General features: G+C 41.2%; 1 protein-coding gene across 5 annotated transcripts in view; it reads right to left on the minus strand.

Annotated features, from left to right (window-relative positions):
- Positions 1-8,167: 8,167 nt before the first annotated feature.
- The window catches only part of tenm4 (teneurin transmembrane protein 4), a 154,334-nt gene continuing 149,069 nt past the window's right edge, over positions 8,168-13,432 (minus strand). For all 5 annotated transcript variants that reach the window (XM_034097617.1, XM_034097615.1, XM_034097614.1 and 2 more), the window contains one exon: positions 8,168-11,151. In XM_034097617.1, the coding sequence (XP_033953508.1) occupies positions 10,393-11,151 (759 nt within the window). In that variant the 3' untranslated portion in view covers positions 8,168-10,392. The remainder of the gene's footprint in view (positions 11,152-13,432) is intronic.

Here is a 13,432-nt window from a genome sequence, read left to right on the forward strand (position 1 = left end):
GGCAGTTTGAAAAATAATGTCATGTTCTAACAATTCTGTTTGTACTGAATTCTGTTTGTACTGAAGATATTTCATTAAATCTAATTTAAAAGCAGTCTCCCCTTCCTTATAAAGACAATAATCCCTTTCATTAGATGTGAGTGTTGTCTCAGCAGACCTCCAACCATAAATCTATGACTAATTACTTTAGTTTATTCAGACACACCAACTACCCTCTAATTAGCCAAACAATGAATGGGGATGTCTTAGGTGTCCATGCGGGCACTCGCTTCCTGCATCAAACTGAAGATATGGGTACTCAACCAAAGTGTTTTTAATGTTTCAGTGTATTTAAGAAAACAAAGGCCTCTGCCCATATGCTGTTGTGTTCATTATAGAACAATTAGGACCGGCCTGCACTATCCCTCAAAACTAAGGAGCCGTATTTAAACATCTAAAGCTGAGAACTGTAAATTGTGTGAACATAATGACAACATATCACACATATCTTTTTTTAAAACAAAATTATTTAAAAAACGATTTCCATTGTTACAGCATAACCCTGTCCCTCCAGCTGCATCGGATTTATTTCATGCAGTCAATTCCCATCCAAGCGCCTTTGTGGTGACAGAGACTGAAATATCATCTTTTGATTTATATGATAAAACAAAACATGCAGTTTTAGCTGGGAGTTGGCAGGCAGTATAGCTGCGCTACTCCTGAAACATAATGTCATGATGAAAAGAGCTAGTGTTCAACAAGCTCTGTTTTCTGATCAAACTCTTATGAGAGCAAATTATATTTTTAAAATGTCAACTGTTATTTATCGATTTCTTTATTTCACAAAATATTTCCTATTGTTCCTGTCAGGTCGTTAATGTTTATCATTCAAGCTGAGTTAAAAAAAAAAACCGGCTGCTGCTCTTGAAAGTTACTTCTTCTTCCTTCCATGTAGGACGTTTTATGCAGATTTAATTATTTTTTACAACATCCACCATCCCCAATAAAAGCTGTATTTGCTGCACTGGGACGTCACTTATCAAAGCTGAGAGCTATTACTTTTCTTTTCCATTGTTTAACTGCTGCCAAAAATCAGCGGCATTGTATTGAAGTGACTTAAAAAGATGTATATTATAATTCTTTTTTTCATTTTGCAAGTGCGGTAGCCAAATCAACGCCGCAGTGAAAGCTAGTGTGCATTAGAATTATCATTTTTATTCTGCTCCACTGCATGCACGTGTATTGGTCTGACGTTTTTTGCCAATAAACAATGGATTTGCACATGTATACAACAGTGTATACAACTCCACTTAAGCCAGGAGGGATCATAGGAATGTGAGTCATCCAATAAAAGGGGTTTTGTTTGTGTCTGTCTTTGTCTTCCTGTGTTAAATCCAAATGAGATTCAGTATGCCAAACAACTGCAGCATTCAAGCTCTTCCAAAAGGAATTTTTAAATAGGAAGTGATATGAAAACCTGAGGTTAAATATGTTTTGCCCTGACTGCAATAGTCATTGTGTTTTCATGCTTTGCCAGCGGTCTGGTGGTGTGTGTCAGTCGGTGTCTGGGGGGGAAATTATATCAGTTTTTTTGGTTGGAGAAAATATGAAAGAAGACAAATCTTTCTTGGAAATATGCAACAAACAAAAATCTCCACAAGTTAAAAGCATTTGGATTGGCTGGCTTATTTGTATGGGTAAATGAAATGAGAGGCCATCCGTGTCCTGATCCAGATGCACAACGTGGAAATACATTTCCCAAGGCTGATCTACATAATAGTATTCATAATGGGCACAGAGGTTCTGTAACCAAAATAATTCTGTCAGGCCGTTTTCAGGCTTTGTATGTCAGACTGAAAACACACACAGCTGCAGGATTCTACGAGGACAAAGGAAACAAACTCTCTGCTGTATTTCTGAAGTCCTTTGGAAAGGCTTCGTTCAGACAGAAGCACATTCTATTGTCTAAAGCAATATCAATCACACAGTGTTTATCTAATCACTACCTCTCAGATGTACCTATTGTTGACCATCGAAAACTCAGAAGTTCCTTAGAAAGTACATTTGAAAAATTAAATGTTTTGAATTTAACTTGATTTCAACATGTTTTAAACATGCGATAAAGTTTACAGAAGGTGCAGGCGGGTTGGCAATGGAGTTGTATTAGAGATGTCACTGCCAACACGAATATATATGTTTTTAGTTATAGTGCCAAAGGCTATAAGAATATGCCTGTGGCAATGAGCACTTAGGGGATTTTGCCCCACTCCAGAAGGCGGGGGGGGGGGGGGGGGGGGGCAATATATGCTTCACTATATTGCCACGCATCATAAATTATAACATTTTCCACATTATGAAAGGTAACGTATTACATTTATGAAGTCCTGCACTTCCCTTACTGTTCTTTATTAACTCTTTGAAGTTGAGACAAGCTTGCACAAACGGACTCAATTATTTCTCCGTGAAAGGTTTGTGACCCTTTTTAAAATCCTTTTAAAGACAAATATGAGAAGTAAACTCACATTCTGAGCTTGTGCTGTAAATTAATACAATCCAGTCAGATTTGTTGTGGGCTCAAAGAAAGTACAGGATCCGACAAGCTATTTATATTTGTCTCCCTCTCCTATGGCATATGCAGGCCCATAGAATAATTCACACCCGATCTCCGAATCTCCACCATAAAAAGTGCACCAGAGGGCTTAAAGAGAAGCCGCTAACACAGGGCTTTTTAGACTAAAAACATTAAAATGTGCAAAATATATCCCTTTTAAATCACCTCAGTTCATATGAGGTTCATTCTCGGAAACAAAATAGCTTCAGTAATTTATACAAAGCTGACTAGAGGGGTTTGACATCCTTACAGAAATGTAACCTTTTGACCTGAACAAAGCTGACTAATTTAAAGAATACACAACCTTTTATTCTGCTTTATATATTTTGTATACGGCCTGCTGTTAAATAGACTACTTTGCAGTATCTCAAGCCTATTAAATATACATGCCTTGTTTGAACTTGGACAACAGCAAATCTCGACTGAGGACAAACCCCGTCTGTGATCAACGTCTTCTCTCTTTCATCACACTCTCACATGATGGAGAGATGTGTTCAATCATCAAGTTTGTCTCCTAAATGTGATGGAAAAAAAATTCAAAGACACATCTTTCCATATATTTGCTATTCATCACTGCTGTCGTGCTAAACATAATGGGCAGAAATCAATAACACCTATTTTTTCATGGACATAAAGTGCTACATGCTAAGCTGTCCTAAGATATTAAGCATTTGTTAACATTTTCAGACACTTGGTTTGTGTGGGTATACTGATATTGGAAAGATTTGACCTTAGGCATAATTAGCCTAATAAAAGCATTAGATATGCTGTCAATATGATTTGCATAATGTGTGAAGGCAGTTTTATTCCAGAATGCAAGCGGTGAATAACGCCGCAGTGACATTTCTCGGGGGCCTTTGTTCACACCTGTCAGGGAAAATGTGACGGAGCCGGCAGCTGCAGCTGCGGCCCCCGCCTCCAGTGAGTCCATCAAGATGACCCCGCTGGAGTCCGCCCCACACCAACCACACAGACACACACACACACACACACACAGACACACACACACACACACACACACACACACACACACACACACACACACACACACACACACACACACACACACACACACACACACACACACACACACACACACACACACACACACACACACACACACACACACACACACACACACACACACACACACACACACACACACACACACACACAGACAGACAGACAGACAGACAGACAGACAGACACACACACACAGTATGTATTTCGAGAAAGCAGAACATAATTTCACCTTGTGTTGACAGATACATTTCTTACAGCGTCAATTCCAACATAATCCATTGTGATCAGTGTGAGAACAGAAAGATAATTGACAAGCTTCTCAGGTAAAGGTGAGGCAGCTGAGGAGAAAACATGCTGCATTCATTTCAATCTCAAAACAGGAGTGTAAAAAAGGTTTTTCAAAATATGCAAATTACTTTTGTCACAATGTGTATTTTTGTAATGCATTCGCAAAAGAGGTACAACACTAAAACGTTGTGATCCTCTGGCGATTACAGTGAATAACTTCCCGAAAGATATACAGACTGTGATGTTGGCCAACATGAGGCCCTCTGTTTCGCGAGCTAGTGGAGCCTCGCAGCAGCGAAACCGTGCCGTGCCACACTTTGCGCCGCCTTTTTGGCTCAGTTGAGGCCCCCTCCGTAAATTGAGGCCCCACGCAGTCTGCATGAACGGCCTGTAGGGAGGGACGGCGCTGGATGTTGGGGCTTTGATGTGACTTTACAGATTATAGACTAGCGATGTCTATCTCAGTGAAAATGACACAAAAACACTGAAAGCCATGTAATGAGCCACTCTCCTGCGAGAACAGAGGTCACCACTCCAAAATGGGGGAGTGCAGGCTCTGTCATCGGGCTCTTAAGTCCCATTTTTGGAGAATAATGCCTCTCACATTACAGGCATGCAGCATTGTACTGCTTAGGGTGCTGGTACTGCACATTTTCCATTTTCCCTGCGCAGGTCAGTCGTATGAGAGGCAACGCTGGCCTTTGAATGAACTGTAGAAATATGACACTTTGGGAAACCATCACCTGAGTTTCATTTCCGAGGCTTGCACTTTTCCTAGTGCTTGTGTTGCTGCTGTGTTTTGTCATCACAATGGGCATCCACATGAGACCTGCACCTTGAGGAGAAATTCAGCCTCACCTCTCTTTCTATGGCCAGTTGGTTTATCATTCCCTGCCCCATTAGCTTTTATGATTGGTCCACCATTTGCATAACTGGTTGCGAGGGGAATGTGGAGCTGAATGATTAAAGACAGAATCTGAGGTGTTATCAGACTATAGCTGTGGACCATCACACCAACCAGTTACAGCTGTTGGGAAAACAGGAACAAGTTTAGCCAGCCTGTGATGCTTAGAATTGTAATAGTGGGGAAAGGGGTTTGCTTTTTACCAACATCTTCGCTCATTTGCTCTGAAATAAATGCAACTCACAGACATGTAATGACTGTACCTTTTGACAAAGTTTGACAAAAAACGAGAAGCAACAGGTGTTTTATTTCAGAGGTTATTTACAGACGATATGTACATCATTCATTGAGGGAATGGATGGCTGGGCCTCAGGAGAAATCTACCTTTTGCTGATTTGAACAGCAAATACCTTTTTCAGTGTGTATCAAACACTAAGAGAGTTTAAATGATCAGTAAGGGGAAACAGATGGAGTGTGAAGGCAACATGAAGGTATCTCTTCGTATCAGACTCTTCGGCACAGGTCATGGGAAATAGTTCATGCATGAATCTCAGAGAAAAGTTTCTCCTGATGCTAAAACTAGGGTCCTCTCTCATGAATATCTGGAACTGGTTAGTCAAATATGAATGTAGCTGTGGTGGTAAGTGAATATGAGATCAAATTCAAAGTTTGGCTGCATGCAACTGACTGTTACATAAAAACATGATTCTGTCTTATGTATTATGATATGAACATCTTTTATTCACTTGTCTGTTTTGTGTGTACCGGTAATAGGAATTACATTAGGATTAAAGAAAAGGTGTTATTTGTAGCCATACTGATGTGATGCTTTTATTGACTGAAAGAGAAATTCAAAATAATTCTCATTACCCCGCAGACACATATAACAAAACAGTACATTTACGAGGTTTTAATAAGGCGGCACATCAAAAGCTGTATGTATAAAGATCAATACGAGTGAATCAGCCATTACTCCCTCTGCTCTCTGGCACATACACTTCCCCTCACCCTCCGTTCATCCACTCACTGACAGAGCACGGTGCCGCTGTATGTGCAAAGTATCAGCATCACAGAACACTCTGTTCAAAGCAAAACATAACAGTTTCTGCAGAATGATATCTTTTATTTACCCATAAATAACATGTTATTTGCACTACACTAATTAGTGTGTGTAAAACATGTGGCTTAGTGAGCTATGTGAAAAGCTGTCGATGCTCCATCATTTCCAAAATAAATTAAGTCATACCAAATGCTGAACTTAATTAGACCTTATTAAGTTACATAGAAGAAATGTCCTATTTTTGGCAACTTTAATTTACTGTTATTAAGACCCTATCAGAAGACTTCAGTCCTCCAGGCTAAAGGACATGTTGCCTCTGCAGTGGAATTCATTCTGCTCAGACTTTCCGTCCCCTGTTCATCCTCTTTACAGGAGTCGTGTAAGGGCTCCAGGCTCAGGCTATCAAGAAAGAGATGAGCCATCTATTTGAAATGTACTTTACAAAATAACCTGTGTAGTTAAATTAGCTAAAGCAAATATTAGAGTCTGATAGTTCCTATGATGCATGAGAGATCAGCACAGAGATCAGCGGCATTATGTTAATGCGAAGTGGAGAAGAACAAATGAGAGTACTGGGTAAAAAACCTCATGTTTTCTTCTGGGCACGGAGCTCAGCACTGCATGCAGCGAGTGTAAATACCCCAGGATCCCTTGCTGCACCACATACTGGCAGCCAACTCAGCCTGCTAACAGGATTAGTCCCTGAGCTCCGATTGTTTCAACAAAGTTATCAATTTCAAAAACACACCGTCTCCTGGTGGCTTTTGTAACATCAAAGAATTGGACCTTGACATTGACAGGTTAATTAACAGGCAAAAGCATCCCTCGAGGCAAATGCATTTACTGTAAAGATGTTTTTATTAAGTCTGTATTTCATGTAGTGGTGATCTAGCCACATGTTCACGTCATGTGAGGATCTAATATATTTGAGTTTAACAGGTGCTAGTGCATGCTTAACTTATTAATGGAACATGGTGCAATACTGCATTATCATATTGCATTAAATTAGCCTCATTTAATTTTTATGAAATGTGTTAGGGTGAGAATTAATGTGTAATAAACTTGAGGTGCAGATGAACATTAAAACGTGTCTGGAATTTCTTAACTGTGTAGTATATTAACCAGGGTTCCTTTTAGGACGTATTTATTGCCAAAAGGCAACATTGATTTAAAGCATGGCTTGAATTAGTTAGGGATAGGGCCATTACCAGAATGTTTATTGTTGCTTGTTAGAATCAAAATCCTTAACCGTGTGCATTTCATAAATGTTTTGGGGGATTTATATTTGGAATTTTCTGATAAAAACGATTCATAAAACCACACTTTCTAGGTTTTAGCATTTTTAGGACTTTAAAAAGAGTAAAAGTGGCCCTATGCTCATTTTCAGGTTCATATTTAGTGCCTCTACTGTGACATGTTTACATGCTTTAATGTTCAAAAAGCTCTTTTCTCATACTACAGCGCCGCTTTTCACCCTCTGGGTGTTTCTCAATGTCGAGTACGCTTGCTTGGTAGCACATGTCTTCCGAGTCACTTGCTTCAGAAGCGAGGCAAGAATCCTTCCTAGCCTCGGAAAACGAAGAATGGAACAGGCGAGCAAGTGTGCTTCATATGAGAGGCCCCGCCTTACATTTTCCACCACAGATTTGGGGAAATTGGTCCGTGCGCAAAGCATTGTGGGGATTTTAAGACCGCGGAGTCTACACATGTGCAGCCTTGAAATTTCTCCAAACTAAGTACGCCGGGCTCGGTAGATTTCCAAGTATGCTGGACATTGGAACAGTACTTCGGCGGCACTTGATGATGTAGTATGCTTGACATAGTGGCTCTGGAGCAGCTTTACTCGAGATTGAGAAACACCCTCAGTCTGAAACCAGAGCTCAGTCTGCTCTGATTGGTTAGCTAGGCAGCCCTGTAGTGATTGGTCAACTGCTTAAAGATGTCCCGCCCCATAGCCTCATGTACAATGTGTTGGAGCGCTAGCCAATAGAAGCGTGAGTATTACATAGTGATGCCATTATGTTACAGAACTAAACAAAGGATTCCAATGGAGGAGTTTTGGAGGGGGGGGGGGACTTTGGGATTTTAGCCTTTGCCGACCATTTACATGTACAATAACCCATATAACACACTACAGGAAAGATACAGCATTATCGGTTTCTTTTATACCAACTAAAGCCATATTTATGAATTCATCTTTAAATTCAATGTCTTTGGGACTTTATGAGGGTCCGCGGGTATCCAGTTAACATTAACTGTGGTAATCAAGTGACAGTAGGATAATCCCTCAGATATTTCTCTGCGTCTTAGTTTGAGATAAAGCTTTGGAAATATATGTTTCTGTAGTATGTAGAATATACAGCATACAAAACACCAAAATTAAACACAAAATATTCCCTTTATTTTTTTTCTACCTTAAGACTACACAGGGTCACTGATGTAGCTCTAAGAGGTATCTACATTTGCATTTTATTTACAGCTTACTTGGATGTCTTCGTATTTACATGATCAAAGAGAAGCGCTAAAAACACAGTGTTGAGAACAAACTAAAACTCAAAATGAGTCCAAAACTTTAGAAAAAGATACAGTCTTATGACGCGACAGTTCTCAGTGCAATATTCCACAATGCAAATATCCTTCATTCATATAATGTTGAACATACATATTTTTTTGGAAACAAAACGTCACTGAATCAACTAGCAGCAGAACAAATAATAACGGTATACTTTGTTTACAGACTGAGACGCTCAATCATGCTCCCACCACCCCGTCCCCTACACACACATATCCTGTTGCAAAATGATAAGAGAATCATAGTGTGTAGTGGATTGGCATAGTTCAAAAAGTACCAGATGTAAAATCAATGTCACAATTTCCAAAATAGTCTTGATTCCTCTTGAGTAATGACATTTTCCGAATGAGCAGAATTGTCCTTTGCGGTTTCCACTGAGGAGGACACGGACAAATGGGAGCTAGAATGTGTCCATGTGGGTTATGTCCAAGGTTGGCGTGTATGGACGACCTTTAGTCTGTAAACGGGCACTAGTACACCTGCAGGTCTAACGCAGCCAGGGGACCAAGTGGAGTCTTATTCCGGAGAATGAAAGCACTCTGGATGCTGACCTGCGGGCAGCCCTTCGGGCAAAGGCAATTTGTTTCTTTCATCTCACCAACAGCACAATGTGAAGCCTCTCCCTCTCAGCAGCTAGTATGTTAACGTGGTACGTATCACTGATGACAATGGGTAGTCTTTCTTTTTAAAAATATTCTCATCCCAAGCTTTACATGATTCGACACTGTGTTGAGGAATACTGACTTAAGCTCATTCATAAACAAACACTGCCTTTCAAATGCAAATGAAGATCAGTCAAATGTAGTCGGTTTCATGAAACAGACAGTAATTGATTAAACTAAACCACCTTCCATAGTTTATTCCATGTGTTGAAACACCCTTAAGTATTGTTCAAGTACAACAATTAACAATAAAAGGGACAATAGTTCACATTATTTTTTAAATTCACATTTGTTATACTGTTAATTCATATAGCTATTTATAAAACAAAACTAAAATGTAATTCAAACCCATTCCTGTAAAATACCTTTTGTTGTTTAACACAGACATTAATTCCACAGTAGCTTCTTACAGGGATGGCTCTTAGCTATTTTTCCATAATCGAGTTTGACCACAGTCAAATAAAAGGGACCAGAGAATAATTTATTCAATGTCTTCCTTTTTTTTCCTATGACGAAAAAATTCCACTTAAAAAAATAAAATACACAGAAAATAAAGAGTGACCTTGTACCCCTGTGTTGGCCTTACTACATGTATAACATTGCAGCTTGATTAAGCAGTCTAGCTTGTTTTGTAGTTCATAAAGAAGGCATGGACATGCACAGTCAGGGAGCTTCAGATGAGTATCAATCGTCCTCTGAAAAAGTACGAGGCATCACACAAATGAAGGTGCTTTGAGTTCAGCTGGGGTTTTGATGAAGGGCTCTACCGCCAACAGAAATCTCTCTCATTATTTATGGGTGACTGGGGCGATGAGGGGTTTCAAGTATAAAAAATAAGTGACTAAAAGAGAAGGAATCTCCTTGGCTGAGGCAGAATAGAGCAAGCTTGTGAATAACAATCTGCAAGTCTGGCTGCAGAGTTAGCCGGTGAACATAATGCATTACCAATACTCCTCTCGGGTTTCTTTGAACAGAATCACCAACAGGGACGAGGAAATGGAGTCACAAAAATAAGTCACAGACATCGCAAATGTTCATCCTCTAGCAGCCGCACTTGGAGGGCAAAGACTGTTAAAGTATCTTCAAAAGGAGAAGGGCACTCTTCTATTAATACAGTGCAACTGATTGCAACCATGTTTTTTTCCTTTTTTTTCTCTTTTTACAGTATATTAAAAACCAAGTTGAGCACAGTCGAAGGAGAAAAACAAACTGGTGGTCATGTACACAACTGTCTTTGGCAAGAAGTCCCATGTCCTACATCTGAGACTGTGACTCTGGAGCCTTGTTTTCATGTCACCTTCGGCCCATTTCGCTCTGTCTCATGAAATGAATGTTGTTGACACTGTCTGCCAGCTCGGGGTACTGGTCCACTGACACCACGTAGTATCCGTCGTAGCCCTGCACCTTGCCCGAGCCCAGGAGCTGCTGCTTCTCTCCCTCGGTCCAGGTGCGGGACCCCTCCTCTCCGTCCCTCAATCTCTGGCGCTCCCGGGCCCACGCCTGGGTCACGGACCTCTGCCGGGCCAGCTCCAGCACGCGAGCTTTCTCCTCGTCCACGCTGCTGCCGTAACGCGTGTTCAAACACAGAGCGCCGTACTGCAGCTGGATGTCCGTGATGCGCCTAGTCCTGCCGTTCAGAACAGTGTTGACCTGAGACACGGTCACGTTGACGCCGGTCTCCAGCGTGCGCCGGCCCACCGTCATGCCGATGAGCGACAGGTCTCCCTCTACCGAGTCCACTTTGATGAAGTAGTGCGTGTCCATCCCGGCGATAGTGAAGTGGAGCTCTTCCAGGTAGAAGGCGTCGTTCAGCACTGCTGCCATGCGCCGCCCGTCCTCATTGGCTAAACTGACGATATCTGTGCTGATGCGACCGTCTCGGATAGCGAATTTCACCCCCTTTCCGAAGATGGAGCCACCAGAGGCAAAGATCTTCTTGTCCTCCGTCTGAGGACATCCGGCACTTTTGGCTCTGTAGATCTGACCAAAACGCTCGAGCTTCACAAAGGCCTTCAGCTGCCTCTGAACTTCACACTGAACACCCAGCAGAGACTGCAAAACAAAGAGAACGCGGTTAGTCACGCAGGCCTAAATAAACAGCATCTACATAAACAGTGAAATGCTTTGTCAGCTAAGCAAGACAAGGGTTTGCACAATATCATACAATTGCTTGGAGGAGACGTTCTTCTAGATATTTGATATCACACATTGTAACCTTTATTCAAGGGTGAGGGATTTGAGATGGGAATAACTGGCACTGTCGCTCTGTTTTTCAAAAGATAGATATATTTTGCTACATTAACACCTCAAACATTACATTTTCCAAAGATATGACTATAAACCATATTTTCTAACAGATATGACTAAGTGAGGTTGATTTGACACCTTTTGTAATATTTACGTGTATTAATGTGATGGAAATGAACAAATAAAAGTGAGCATCAAAGGTTAGAAGCAGATTGCATTAAGAACTAGTTTGAGAATGTTTTATCAAACATTCTTTAATTAAAGTATTTCGCTCTGGTCTAGAAATAAAACAACAAGGTGTCAACACATGTGTTAGCAATAAATTGAAGGGTGTAAAAATAAGGGCTCACAGGTTGTATAGATAGAACACATCACACTGATCCCACATTCTCATTTGATTAAAACATCTTTAAAACATGATGTTTTTAAATAATGATGCCAGTGCTACACATATATTATCAACACCAAACAAATCCCTGCTGCTGCCACGCTGTGAATATAGCCAACAAAGTCAAGGTAGGGGCAGAGGTGTTTGTTAGCGAGTGCAAATCTTTCTGATCGTCTGTGACAGGCATGATATTTTAAAAAAGGGTGGAATAGCTGCGTTGTGACAGCCATGCTGTGCCAAATATGAAGCAGAAATCGGTTGCTAACTAGTGTGTATATGTATATTTATTTTGATCTTTCCTTTAGGGAATTAACACTTTGTATAGATACCGCATTCCCTTGAGACAAAATTAATACTTTGTCCTTATACTACTTGACAAGAGAAAGCTCCCGGCGAAGGAAAAGAAACATTGAAACGAGGGAAGTGATGTGAAATGGACGCCGGCCAACGCACAGCGAGACAGTCGCCTGAACGCATCTTAGCAGCAATGAAAAGGCTCTCAAACTCTGTTCCTTCTTGCGATCCCTGAAGAGAAGAATCTGTGAGACCAGTCACATCCAAGGTCCTGCTGCCAGATTCTAATTATGTCTCTGCGTTAGAGGGCGACTAAAGGCTGGGGAGTGGGTGGGGCGGGCGAGCGAGGGGCATTCACTGACCTGCATATGTGCCCCGCTCTTTGACGTGACACTGCATCAGATCCTACATGAAGAGGGACAATCTGAGGGGGTGGTGCAGCTGTGCAGATGGGCCCCTCGGGAGAGATGGCCTGGGGGGACACATCACACCATGCCACTCCATGTTTGTTTACCGTGCCAACAGTGTGACCCGGTCAGCCGTCCCAGGGGCCGTGGGGGGGGGGCAATGTCCTCCACTTTACTGAAACACCCTCATGGGACACACCCAGAGAGGCATCATTCATGTAGTGTGGGGTGCAATCAGCCTCCAGCACAGCCCAAAATGAGAGATCAAGCCTGGTGCGGCAGGAAACCTCATCTGTCTGGCCCCTCACGGCATTTTTCAATCTGTGCACGGATTCAGCAGCATGGCGAAATAGGGGCTTAAATGAACAGAGATAGAGGAAGGCAGGCAAGCTTCGGTGTAAAATGAAATGCCAAGGATGTACCATGTGTAGTTTTAAAGCTATATTCATGCTTCAAAGAACCCTTCATTTAATTAGGCTGGTCTACCCATCTGGGTGAGGATCAGCGTGGCATTTACAGGCTCAGATCACCATTTTCCAAGCAGGAATTCTAGATAAGAATATCATGCCTCAGCTCATACACATAGTAGAGAGGAATGATCTCAATCTTTCCTTACATATCATTTACAGTATATACTCCAGGGTATATACTCCCACAAACACGAGGTAAACCTGCAGATATAGGGTGTTATAAGCCATGGGTTTTTGTCATGGGTAATTATATACTTAGCTGGGTTGTAGATGAATAATTAGCCTAATGGTATTATGTGTCAAATGGACTTCAGTTTGAGTCACTGAGGGTAAAACACAAGATTCATTTAATGTATTAGTTATGAAGAGTGCTTCCAAGAAACTCATGGTAAAAATGGAAGCAATCTGTTGCCCTCTCTGAAAGTATGGTTAATGACTTTTACTTAAAAGGCTCCATCTGAACCATCATGACTTCGTTAGCAATTAAAATCTATTAGATCATTGGGAAAAAAAGGCTTAAAATGCCT

The sequence above is a fragment of the Pseudochaenichthys georgianus genome, chromosome 13 (genome assembly GCF_902827115.2).
Source record: "Pseudochaenichthys georgianus chromosome 13, fPseGeo1.2, whole genome shotgun sequence".
NCBI classification, from domain to species: domain Eukaryota; kingdom Metazoa; phylum Chordata; class Actinopteri; order Perciformes; family Channichthyidae; genus Pseudochaenichthys; species Pseudochaenichthys georgianus.